Source organism: Heterocephalus glaber, unplaced genomic scaffold (assembly GCF_053883595.1).
Source record: "Heterocephalus glaber isolate CG9 unplaced genomic scaffold, H.glaber_assembly_v1.0 deba00001472, whole genome shotgun sequence".
NCBI classification, from domain to species: Eukaryota; Metazoa; Chordata; class Mammalia; order Rodentia; family Bathyergidae; genus Heterocephalus; species Heterocephalus glaber.
Window position 1 is genome coordinate 16,737,115 of NW_028258315.1, and position 13,037 is coordinate 16,750,151.

At 41.9% G+C, this 13,037-nt stretch overlaps 1 protein-coding gene and 1 long non-coding RNA gene across 2 annotated transcripts in view; one reads left to right on the forward strand and one right to left on the reverse strand.

Annotated features, from left to right (window-relative positions):
• The window catches only part of Kif13a (kinesin family member 13A), a 194,043-nt gene that overhangs the window by 87,660 nt on the left and 93,346 nt on the right, over nt 1-13,037 (reverse strand). Inside the window, 1 exon segment of the mRNA XM_021260592.2 lies at nt 12,501-12,561. Coding sequence (XP_021116251.2) covers nt 12,501-12,561 — 61 coding nt within the window.
• Nucleotides 9,538-11,396, forward strand: LOC106009637 (uncharacterized). The gene is made up of 3 exons (XR_015439106.1): nt 9,538-10,066; nt 10,272-10,358; nt 11,308-11,396. It is a non-coding gene; the product is annotated as an uncharacterized LOC106009637 (long non-coding RNA).

Genomic DNA, 13,037 nt, shown 5'->3' on the forward strand with positions numbered 1-13,037 from the left:
ATTTAAGTCTAGAATATATTTTACTTATTACCTATTATTAATATCATCCTTGAAATCCTTAACCAGCTATAATTAATTTTGGGGCAAAGAAGGAAATCATCATCACATTACCTTTCTTTCAGATAGTTTGCAACAATTCTGTGAGACAACCCAATGTCAAAGATAAGAGAAACAAAGAAAAGGTTCATAAGAAGATTTCTGAAAGGAACCATTTATTGTTATTTTTCTAGTTCCCTTAAGGTGCCACTAGTAAAGAACTACTGACCAAACACAGAAGCGGTGACTCACACATAAGAATGAGAGGCGGTGGGGTTGGACAGGCAGGGCGGTGGGTGTGCATGTGTGCCCAAGCCTGTGTATGCATGCACGTATGCTTGGGATGAGAAGAACAAAGAGTACCATTATTTGGGCTAGGGTATGCTAATGCACATTGTATAGGATAGGAAAAATATTCTCTATTCTTTTGTAATATTAAGATAGAAAGTTATTGGGGGTGGGGTGGAAAGAAAACCGGTGTAAGAAATTTAATCAAAATTGTGAACAGGACACATTCTACCAATTTTCCATTATTTTTCCATTCTGGGGCATTTTAGCTGTACTGTTGCATATAACCAATTCTTTCATTTAGTGACCTTCTGGCCACCATTGGTATAGTAGGAACAGTTGCAAAAAAGCCCAGACTAGCCTAGGATTTAGCTCAGTGGTTTCACCTTCGCCTGCACAAGCACAAGGACCCGAGTTCGATCCCCGATACCAAAAAAAAAAAAAAAAAAAAGCCCAGACTGTCAAACAAAACAGAAAACTTCCTGCAGGCTCATTATATAGCTTCTCTTCTTGCAGCCAGCTGTCCATGGTATACAGATGTTGGTCACACTTCACTTTGTGACAGAAAATAGCAAATACCAAGACCTTCACATGGCTTTTTAAGGACTCCCTGGTTTACCAAAGGACAGGTTTTTCTAAACATTATGTTTTAAACATAACACTGTTCTTTCCTACCACAGGAAAACAATGACTTGCCCACTGCTTTTATTTTTTTTGAGGATTTTAAAAAAATTTATTTTTATTAGTACATGCTGCAGTACATAATGATTGTATTCATCTGCCCACTGCATTTTAAGTAAAGAAGCAATTTATGCTGAGTGGTAGGAACCAGGGAATTCAAACAGTGCATGGGTGGATCCCATGAAAGATGCAACATTCCCAGCCTAAATGTTTCCCAACTACAGTTTACACTCAAACAGAATGAAGTGCTGTCTAGGGGAAGCCCACATGGAAAGCTCAGAAGCCCTGTGGGAAGCAGGAGGATCCATAAGTATTTGTTCCTACCCCAGACAAATTGAGCAAAGCCTCAACACTGTCAACTCTGAAGGACTTGAGGCTTTTCAGTGGGACTGATGCCAGAGGAGGGTGGTCACCTTCCAGACTTCAGCCTTACATGTCTGGTGTTGTGAATCCACAGGGCAAGCCTGACCTCACTGTTAATCACCCTGACAATGATGCCAATTTCCTCTGGGGTGTATGATCAGAGCTCCTATAACCATGTGGCCAAGCCTTGAAACATGTTCCAAGAAACCCACAACACAATGGCAGGACAATAAAGGAGCTCCTGTGTGGAATTTCTACAAGCAAAACCACAGACCTGAGTCACCCAAGCCTGAATTGCAGATGATACGACCATTGAAAAGCTAACACCTTTGGGTCTCCACACTTGCACATAACCTGTATCACTGGGAACAGCAGCAGTGGACTCAAAGCGACTACCTGTGTCTACCAGGGGCTAGGTAACCACAGCAATTCTCTCAATAGCAGGTCCTCTAGGCAGAACACTAATGAAGAGAAACCAGGCATGTGGAGAAGATGTTTCTACCATTTTATGCCCAACATTTGATAACTGAAGGGACGCAGGATAAACCCCAGTGTGGGCTGTGTGCTAGAAAGAGGGAGACTGAAATTCGAGGCCATGGTCCCTGTGTTGTTTAAACTCTGCACTGAGCACGACAGACATACAAACTATGATTGGATAAAACACCAAGGACAGTGATGCTCAACCTGACCTGAGAGATGCGTGATTCTGTTTTTCTACAGGAACTATGAGGAAGAGTTTCTAAGATTTGAACACTGCTATACTTCGGGTCTCCAATGTCCCCTTAAAGGCCCATGTTTTAAAGGCTTAGTCGCCAGAGTGGCACTATGGGACAAGGGGCCTACCAGGAGGTCCTCAGGCCACCAAGGGCATGTCCTTAAGGGGGCCAGGGTCATCCCAGTCTCCTCATTCTCTTTCTGCTTCCTGGTCCTGAGGTATTTTTGCTCTGCCACACACTCCCAGCATGAAATGCTGCCCAAGGCAACAGGGTCATATCATGGATTAGAACCCCCAAAATAAGTCAAAACAACCATTTTCTCTTTATAAGTTAATTATCTCAGGTATTTCGTTATAGTAATGGAAAGTTGACTGTTATAAACACAACTGACAATCTTATCAATAAAATAGAATTCCCAGTTTTCTTTCTTTATCCCATCTTTTTTCTCTATGGAGTTAGAGTAGAAAGAAAAATAAGGTGGGGTCAAAATCACTGATTTGTAATTCCTGGGCCTACTCCTTTGCAAGGATATTTTTCCACTTCTAACCAGGGTTGACAGCCACTGTAATTTTTTTTTTGGTACTGGGGATTGAACTCGGGTCCTTGCGCTTGCGCAGCAGGCAGCGAAACCACTGAGCTAAATCCCCGGCCCAGCCACTGTAATTTTGATGTGTCTGGACTTGGCAGGTGGCCCAGCTCCAAATCAGAGCACCTGGACAGCACAGGACCAGGCAAGTTCTGCACACACCCCTCTAGGGATAAAGAATGTCAAACTTGGATGAGGTTTAAGCAAATTCTTTTCTCAAAAACTTTTGGTGTAGGGCCAGGGATTTAGCTCAGTGGTTCTGCTGCCTGCCTCACAAGCACAAGGACCTGAGTTCGAACCCCAGTACCCAAAAAACAAAAAACAAAAAAACCAAAAACTTTTGGTGTAGGGCCAAGGATTTAGCTCCGTGGCACTGTGCCTGTCTTGCAAGTGAAAGGTCCTGAGTTCCATAACCAGTATCAGAAGGGAAAAATAAACCTTTTGGTGTATAGAAATGCAGGTCTCAAAAATTCTCACATGCAGTGACCTCTGACTAGGTTTAAGTTAAATGACCCAGAACTTCAGAGTTCAGATAAAGAAACTAAGGCTTTAAGGGTTGATTTGGTAATGCAGACTGAATTTTTAATCAACTACAGAAGCCTGCCATGAAGAGGCCTAGTAAAAGGAACCTGAGAAACTAGACCATGAGACCGAAAGTAAACCACGGGGCCATTTTCCACGGTGGCATCCAAGAGCTATCAGCATTGCAGTCCTTGAAGGCTCACTTGCAGCATGGCAGGGGGTGACTCACCCAGACAGATGTTTCAGCCCCAGCAACAGTCCTGGGGCTGGGCATGAGCTTTGCTCTTTTTTGTTGCTGCACAAAGTGGTTGAGTCACCGAGGAGAAGGTCATGCAGCCACTGCCCTCGGCCCCAGAGCCAAGGATGAAAGAGGAAAACATAGCCACCTCACCTGTGAAGACTGTCGTATAGAGCCTGTGTGTTGGGGTTATTCAGGAGGGTGTTTCCACACTAAATAACCGCTGTTCTACATTTCTATCTGCCTGGTAGTATTGTACACTGTCACTCTCTGATAAAGTAGCAGACTTGAGCTCAGTATCTCTTCTGGATTGTGTCATATACAGTATTACAGCACTCGAGGGAAGGTTAAAAGAAAGCCCAAACCAAACATGGTATTCAGGACACTAGAGCCTCTGACAGGGAGAGAAAGTGACATTAGCACTATTCTAGAGTGTTGGGAGTCATTCTACATAATTTTGGGGAAAAATCATTTCATAATTAAAGTGACTATAGCTGTCCAAGGCCCAGCGTCACCTTGCCCAAGAGCCAGCTATGGCATGTGGAAACATAACTCCATTTTGCCTCCAGTCACAAGTTGAGGTCTCAATGGTCCTGTGATACTGTGACGCTCAAGGGCAACTGTACAATAGCTGAAGACATCCTGGTTCTTCGAGAACCAAGTGGTAATAAAAAAAGAGAAAGGTTTCACCTGGGGGAAGGACAACTTCTTTATCAGACTGCTATTTTGTCCCACCTACTATTGTAAGAATGCTCTCTTTACCTACCTCATCAACATGAGACCCTCAGCTACCTAAGATCCTTCTCGACACAAGATTACTACCACCCTCTGGGTCACCTGAGACTCCCTCCAATTACTGTATGAACCCAATAAATAGTGGCCAGCTCAGGGTGTCTTTGTCTTTGCCCACTCTGAGGCACTGACCTCCCAGCACCCCATGTACTTTGAAATTACCCAAGTCGCTACTGTCTTTCTTTCTTTAGCCCTCACCATGCCCCTTTCTAGGCAATCGGAGGACTGACTGCCCTCCGATACTAGAGGTGTCCAGGCCACAGCACTCCAGTATGATCTCCTAACACAGCCTTTCTCCAGGATGGGAGGGAAGGGAGGGGGCCAGGGACGGCCGTGGAATCCGTCAAACCTTCGCTGGCATGTACCCCTCTCCTCCACTAAATGCACATTTGCCACTGCTTTCAGCCTTCTCACAGGAAGCATGAACCTCAGTTTTTTTTAATCTATAAATGGGGCCAATAAGAGTTTCTACTATTTGGGTAACCAGATAATTATGTGCGATAGGTAAAGGATCAACACAGAGCTGGGAACTTCATGTTCAGGACTATTTATCTATTGTTGCTACTGTTATGCACCCCCCTAAGTACCACTAATTAAGTTAAATGATGTCTCTGGGTGCTGAAAATACTCTAAGGAATAGATGTGGCAGGAACAGACGTGGCCAGAGGAGAGAAAGTAGGTCTGGGCAGGGTAAAAATGACAGGAGTAGAGGTGAGAAGCATATACGCAGGGGACCTCGTTGTTACTACTGGCCCGACAAACGAACAACTTGGGTTAATTAGGTTAATGGAAGATCCATCTGCCTCTTGTTATCTATAGTGTGTACACAGGTACACATCCAGATTTCAGCTGTATTTACTTACAAACAACTTGAGTTACAACCAGCCCTTGGGAACCAATCAAAATTGTAAGTCAAGGGTCCTCTGTGTGTGTGTGTGTGTGTGTGTGTGTGTATTATAAATTACATATTTAAATATGTAACACACACCATAGTAATTTTTAAAACAAGATTAATTTAGCTCATTTATTTGGGACACGTTTACAAATTTCTGGCCTCTACTTGGCTAGTTCTCTGGATTCACCAACATGACCTCCCCCATCTCTGAACTGCATGGATGCAGGCCCACTACAGGTGAAATGACCCCAGCCAGTAGGCTAAAACTCCAGGCCAGATAAGTTATGTTTTCCTAAAGGGTCAGTAGTGTTTCCTCCTAAAGTGGCTTATGTCAGCTGCACTTCTCTGTAATTACATAATTTAATTAGCAAACGTAAAAAGAGAGTTGCTGATTCTAAGAAAACTTAATTTAATGCTTAGGAACAACTTGAGAAAGGCAAGTCACTAAAAGAATTGGCAAAGTAGGTATGAGTAAGTTCATAAAACACTGTAAAAAATAAAAATCTAGAAGGACTGTGAATTAACAATTTCTTCTTAAATGCCTTTCAGAATGGCAAACATCATTTATCATAAATCTCTATTTAAAAATTTTCAAATAGCCAACTTACTAGTGTTCTAATAGCTGTAGGGAAAAACCTTTACAGTTTAAACCTAATAGCTAACAATTACTGAAGGTTTCCTTGATGCAGGGCACTTGCTGAGTGCCTCATATACAGAATCTCATGTCATCCTTACAATCCATCACAGATTTAGAATAAAGAAATATTGCTATTATAGTCTACCGCCACACACTGGGAAGTGGCAGGGCCAAGATTTGAGCCCAGGGAAGTTTGACTTCTGAGTCCACGCTTTTAATCACTAGAAATCTGATCTTCATTCAAATAGCACACTAAAATATTGGACCAAGACCATATGCTAAAACTAATATCATGGAACTCTGCTAAAGAGTTGTTCTATTTTGGATATTGTTGCCTTTTAGAATGTTAACTTTGGTGGACATGCTTTGTCTCCTTACTAGTCTTGCTTTGGTTAAGCAATGTAAAACAAATTTCTATCTCTGGGCATGCAACCCCCTCCCCTAAGAGAACCCTCCCTCCCCCCACAGCCTAGGACTCAGAGGCACTCACGCCTCCCTTCACAGGATAAAGCAGCGTGAGCAGAAAAATCATCACACATATGACCTGTCTCATTAACAATGCCTGAAAACAAGGCCTCAGCAGATCTGTGCAACATGCCATATGGTAAGAACTGTTACATAATTTCTAAGTCAACAGTTTAGAATCTCTCAGGCCACAGAATGTTCACATCCACACTGACCCCCAGATATGCCACCACCAGGCCGGTTTTTACGTCTGGCATGAAAGATATATAGAAAACCAGGAAGAAAATAACAACCAACGTTACAGAAGCCACTGTTCACTACCAATATGGCACATTTTAGGAAATGATTTCTCTAAAAAAAATTAAAGATTGTCAGTAATGTCTTAATTGCAATCAGCAGTGATTTAAACATTTACAAAGACTGTTCAAGTTTATCAGTGCTGACTGTAATGAGAGCTTTATAATCTCCAATGTGTACCTCTGTATGTGTATGTGCATATATGAGGTTGGCAGGGGATATGGGTTAACACAGGAATGTCATCCTTTAAGTGCCTAATTCTGTAGTTTTTATGTTTTTTCCCTCAGTTCTAACATGAGAAGACTTTTTATACTTTAGACTCAGAATTATCCAAGAACAAATAGTATTATGACTACCTTGCCAAAGGGTAATAGAAGGAAGAGAATATATTTTAAATGTAAAATCTCAAGCATGACCCAGTGCAATGCAAATGGCTTAACAAACAGCCTTTGATTTGCCTCTGAGAAGTCCACTGGCACAGCAGGGCAGCTGGAGAAAATGGCTGATTTGGTTTTTATCAATAAGCTGGAAGTGACCTGAAACAAGAGGACCTAAGAGGCCCTATCTCCTCCTGTCCCTCTCTGGCCACAGATGAGGAAACAGAGACCCACAAAGGTCATCTTACCCAAAGTCTAGCAGCTTGTGGCAATAAAGCCCAGGATGATGCTTTCTCTGTCCAAAGTACTGATGCAACTACCTGACTGCTACTGTGATGTGACAATGATCACAGGGATCAATACTGGGTCCCAGGTACTGGGTTAAGTACTTTAGATGAGTGAGTCATTTAGTTCTCAGACCAGCCTTATGAGATCAGAACTATTATTACCCTTAATTAACACAGGAGGAAACAGAAGCACAGGGAGATGCAGTGACTCACCCGGCCTTAGACAGCAGGTGGTGGGGCTGGGACAGACACAGACAGTCTGACCTAAGAGCCCGTACTCTTCAATTGCTCCAACCAACTCACTGCAATGCCTTCATATATTAGAAAATTATGTGTTTCTAAATCAAAAAGGCTGCAAGTGGGAGCTCTTGTTATAGCCGCTGATAAACAGCATGCACAATGAGAGTTTAACACTTTGACACACATGAAACGTAGGAGCCCTTGCTTCCCTCCCTCTCAATCCTCGCACTATCCCTCTCTCTTCCTGCCACCTCCCGGTTGTGAGAGCGGCTTTGAGAGTCCTGATTCAGTATCAATGATGCCATTATTCATTGAGCCTGACAAATAGGTTGGTTTCAGGAAATACGTGCTTTCCCCTCTCTATTTCCCCTATTTCCCACCAAAGAATGAATGCTTCTATCTTAATGTTTCTATTCACAATTAAGAATTGCTATTTTTGTTAAATGAAGAAAAAGGAAATCAAATTAGTAAGGAAATCAATTTCCTAGTAATATATTTACTAGGCAGAAAATTTATAATGGATGAAAACCTGACAGAATAGCAGCAAAGAATTTTACTTTTTTGCTAAGGGGTCATATTATTTACACAATAATGGACATATCTAAAGAATAAGAAAAATTTTCCCCAAACTTTGTAACTAGACATTGCTCTATGAGCCAAGAGACCCTATTTCAGATGTAACCAGAACATAACACTCAATGTGATCAGGCAACCAAAAATTTAGCAAATTTTAGATTATCAGTAAGTTTGAAAAATAATTAGCTTTAAAATATCTTAATATTTCTAAGCACACTATTTGTAATGAAGAGCTACAAAACTCTTAAGTTCTACAACTTCATTTATCATTTATCAATTTTGTCATTTAGACTTAATGAAGTTGTATCTGGTTTAAAAAAACAGTTTGCCCTGTATCTGTGCTGGCAAACCTATGGCTCGAGTGCCCCAGGGAGGTGTTTATATCATTGAAAGTTCTAAAAGGCTGGCCATCACTGCCTTGTATCCTCGGACACGAATGGTACCCTGCAGAAGGTGGAGTGGTTTCGGTGACCAATAGTGGAAGACATGATTCTACGAGACACAGGCAAAAAGCGAAAAACCACCTTTCTTCTGTATTATATTAACCACACCATGCCAACAATCTCTACTTTTCACTCATACCAGTCTAAACTTCTTAGCTCTTAGAACTTCCTGTCATCTGGCTCACCCCACACACATGACGGGTCATCAAAGGCATCGCTCAGGACACACCTTCTGCTCAGAACACACCTTCTGCTCAGAATGGTGCTACCACTGTGATCTTCCCTTTTGGAAAAAAATTAAAGTATCATTTATGGACACCTCCCACTAATCAGCACTAAAAGCTTATGTAAGCCCTAAATAACTGTATGACATAGCTATGGACATTTCCATTTTACAGAAAAAAAACTGTAGTTCAGAGTTACCCAAGAGAACCTGGGTGTGGTGGCAATGCCCATAATCCCAGTACTTTAGGGGACTGTGGCAGGAGAATCACAAGTTCCAGCCCAGTCTGGGCAGCTTAGTGAATTAGCCAGATCCTGGTTCAAAATTTAACAACTAAAAAGGGCTGGGGATATAGTTCAGTCTCCAGTATCACAGGAAGAAGAAGGGAGGGCCGGGGATTTAGCTCAGTGGTCTGCCATCTGCCTCTCAAGCGCAAGGACCTGGGTTCGACCTCCAGTACCACAAAAAAGAAGAAGAAGAAGGGAGGTGGGCTGGAGTTATCCAAGAGCACCACACAGAGGTCCTGAGGTTCAAACTTGGCCAGCCTTCAGTGCCCATGTGTTTGCCTTCATGCCATGTCACTTCCTCTTGTCTACAAGCATTCCACATTCCCCTTTGACTAAACCTATGCTTCACTTTTTTTAATTGACAAGAAAAAAATCATATACATTGATGGTGCTACACAACACATTTTGATACATATATATGCACTGTGGAATGGCTAAAATCAGGCTATTTAGCACACACATCACCTCAAACATTTATCATTTTTTTTCTCCTATGCCCAGTTTCAGCCTCATCTCTGGGACGCCTTCCCCAGTAACTCCAGCCTACCCAGCTTTTGTCTCTCCTTCCATTTCCTATAAAATTCGGGATTAAAAAAATCATTTCAAAACTGTGGAGAACACCTTAAAATAAGATGGAATTGTATAACCATAAGTGTGCTGTAACCCTAAAGTGTGCTGTGACTTTAAGAGTGCTGTGAGTGATATGTAACCATAGTAACCATAAGATATAGAAGTAGAACCTTAAGCGGTGTGGAACTGATAAGGATGCACCCCGAACTGGACAGGGCGTGGTCCAAAATGGACAGTGTGATACGTCTGAACCAATACCGCAAACGCCCAGTTAGAATAGTATAAAAGGAGCTGAAGACCTCAAGCAAGTCGACAATCCGTCCCACGGACCAGTCTACTAGTCAGTCTGTTGATCTGACTACCGACAGGGACACATGCACCTTATCCCGCTGGAAGGAGCATCGCCGCCCACCAGACGAGACCAGAGGACGAGGCCAGCGGAGAGACGGACAGCCTAGCGCCGACTCGACGCCCTTCGTCTATGGATCGGACGCTCTGACCCGACGGGAGGAAACGTCGCGCTCCCATAAGGACTTGCGCAGTACAGGTACAGGGACGTGGTAATTGGCAAACTTAATATTGTCTTATTTAATATCGTGTGATAATTGCATAGAAGTGAATTATAATAATATGTATGTGAACTGCCAGCCGAGGTAAAGAGTCCTCTTTACCCGCAGTACCTGCTTGCGACAAAAACATTGTTTGATATGCATTTATTTTGCTTCCCAACTTATTTACTTTATTTCTCAAAGGCTTCCTGAGCTGCGCACACAGTGGAGGCTTTACGAATACCTGAGGGATTATCCTGAGGCACTCTGGCTTCCTGGATTATATAGGAGGTAACAAAAATAGCCTCTGGGCTGAGGCCCAGAACGGGTGGTGGGGAGTTATAAACAAGAGGGTGGGAAAGGTAGCCTGGTGCTTTTTAAACATAGTCCAGGGATGGTGGATTTTACTCAGGAGGTCGTGAGTGGTCATGAGTGGGAAATATCTGAGAATGAGAAAAGCTCCTGTTCAGGAGGATTTACTGCCTGTATCCTAAAGAACATTCACTGAACACAGTGAGTCACGGGGCTCTGTATAGTGACTGCATTTGTCCCCGTTTGTCTCTGCAGCCACAGAAAATATCCTATGTTTGTTGTTGATTTAAATCTAAAAGCACACATATGGTACACAAATACATATTATGCTAACCATCAAGAAAAACTATTCCATATTCTGTAGAATTTATTATGTAAAGTCCCAAAAGGACGAGAAAAGACCAATTACAGTCAACATTAAGAACTACTTATTCATTTTAATAAAATATGCTGCTAAAGTTGCAGGAATAAAGTCTGGAAAGGCTAATTTACCCAATGTAAGCAACTGAAGGAATCTTCCTAGTGCAGCAATGATTAACTTTTGAAAATGTTATGTGTCAAACAGCTTCTCAACAAGTTTGTTTTAGGTGACAAGGAAAAAGCTAACAATAAACAAGAGTTAACTTTCTGCAAACAAATTCCTCTTACCTTGAAATCTAAGACCTACATTTTCCTGTTTAACTAAATGAGGAAGTAATTCAGATGATGCTGTTATGAGGAGAAATAATGGGGGAAAACTCACTGAGATAAAGTATCTAGTTAATTGTATCGTGCAACACTGTGACTATAGTTAACATTGTACTATAATCTTAAAAATCTCTGAGTAGATTTTAAGTATTTTCATCACAAAAAATAAGTATATAAGATAATGTTAATTAGCCATTCCATAATATACATATTTCTTTTTTTTTTTTTTCTTTGGTACCAGGGATCGAACTCAGGTCCTTGCGCTTACGCAGCAGGCGGAGAAACCACTGAGCTAAATCCCTGGCCCCATAATATACATATTTCAAAACACCATGTTGTACATAATAATTATATGCAACTTTTGTCAATTAAAAAATTAAAAGGGCCAGGGACAGTGTTGCACACCTCTAATCCCTGCTGCTTGAGAGGCTGAAGTAAGAGGAGCACAAGTTTGAAGCCAGCCAGGGAAACTCAGACCCTCTTTTTCTTTCTCCCTCCTCCCTCCCTCCCTCCCTCCTCCCTCCCTCCCTACACACACACAGATAAAAACATTTAAGCACACAGTCAGATGGAAAGGAAGCAAAGACTTTCTCCATTAAAACCAATGCTTCCCTCTTGAGCTAAAGCAAGTATGATTCATGCCCAGGAAGGGCCCATGATTCACCTAAAACCCTAAGTGATTAAAAAAAAAAAAAAAAAAGGCAGTTGTGTATGCCACACAGAATGGTCATAAGGGCTGCAGTAACATAACACAAGCAAATGTGGGTGTCCCTGACAAATGCACAGCTTTGTTCCTGTGACTGCTGATTGCTTAGGACACCTAGGACCCAAATGTGTCCCAGAGACTTTCCTCACACAGGCACAACAGGGTATGCCCTGAAAATGACAAGTCATGGCAAATGAAAGCTCTTCATGAGATCATACAACAGCTGCCATGATGACTTGACGTGATTCCTCATGATCTCTCATCTTTGGAACATCTCTGAAGATAATGACTCTCCCTTTAGGTGAGGAACTAGAAGATTTATGGAGTTAGCAAAAACCTTTCCCAGCATTCTGGGATGCTGAGGCAGGAAGATCACAATTTCAAGCCCAGTGTGAGCAACTTGGTGATTTAGAGAGCCTGCCTCACCAAAAAAAAAAAAAAAAGAAAAGAAAAGAAAAGAAAAAGAAAAATCTTTTTTAAAGGGCTGGAGATATAGCTCAGTGCAAAAGTCCTGGGTTGAATCCCCAGTACCAAAAAGAAAAAAAGTCTGTCCAAGCTGTTCAGCAAATAATTGGCAGAGTCAGACTCTGACACCAAACCCCATCAACTTTCGAACCCACGCACTAGAGTTTGAAATAGTAGGTGTGAATTACATGGGAAGAACAAACTTCAGATTCATAGACACAATACAAGAAGAGGCCAGAGGCCCAGCTGAAAGAGTAACTTACCAGCATATTTTGTAGTGTTAGATTCATCCATGGACCAAAAGCAATAATCGAATGCAAATACCTGAAAGAACAAAATGTTAAAAATTAACTCCATATGAGTGAAGCTGGTTGCAAAATAATAATAATTTACTGATGAAAATGAGACGGATGCCCACTACTATCTGATAGAGGGGGATTTGGGGCTTTTCTTAACTCTGAAGTTTCTTTTACACTAAATGTATGGCTGGCTACCTTCTTGTGGAGGAGCAGGTTGTGTAAGAAATTTAGTATTTATCCAGAATTCAAACGTCTAGGGAAGAAATCATAACCAGATTTCTTTTTTAACATTTATATTTAACAAGCGAGGAGAGAGAGGGAGAGAGGGAGAGAGGAGAGAGAACAATGACTTTCTCTCCCAAGTCTACAGTTCCCAGCATGCGATCTCCCACAGCGTCTCAAGTAACACTAAATGATAAACGTCTGCTTCTACCACTTCCTTCTCCTCGCTCCCCACCCTGTTCTTTCTAAAACAGCAAAGTGCAAAACTCCCCAAATTCC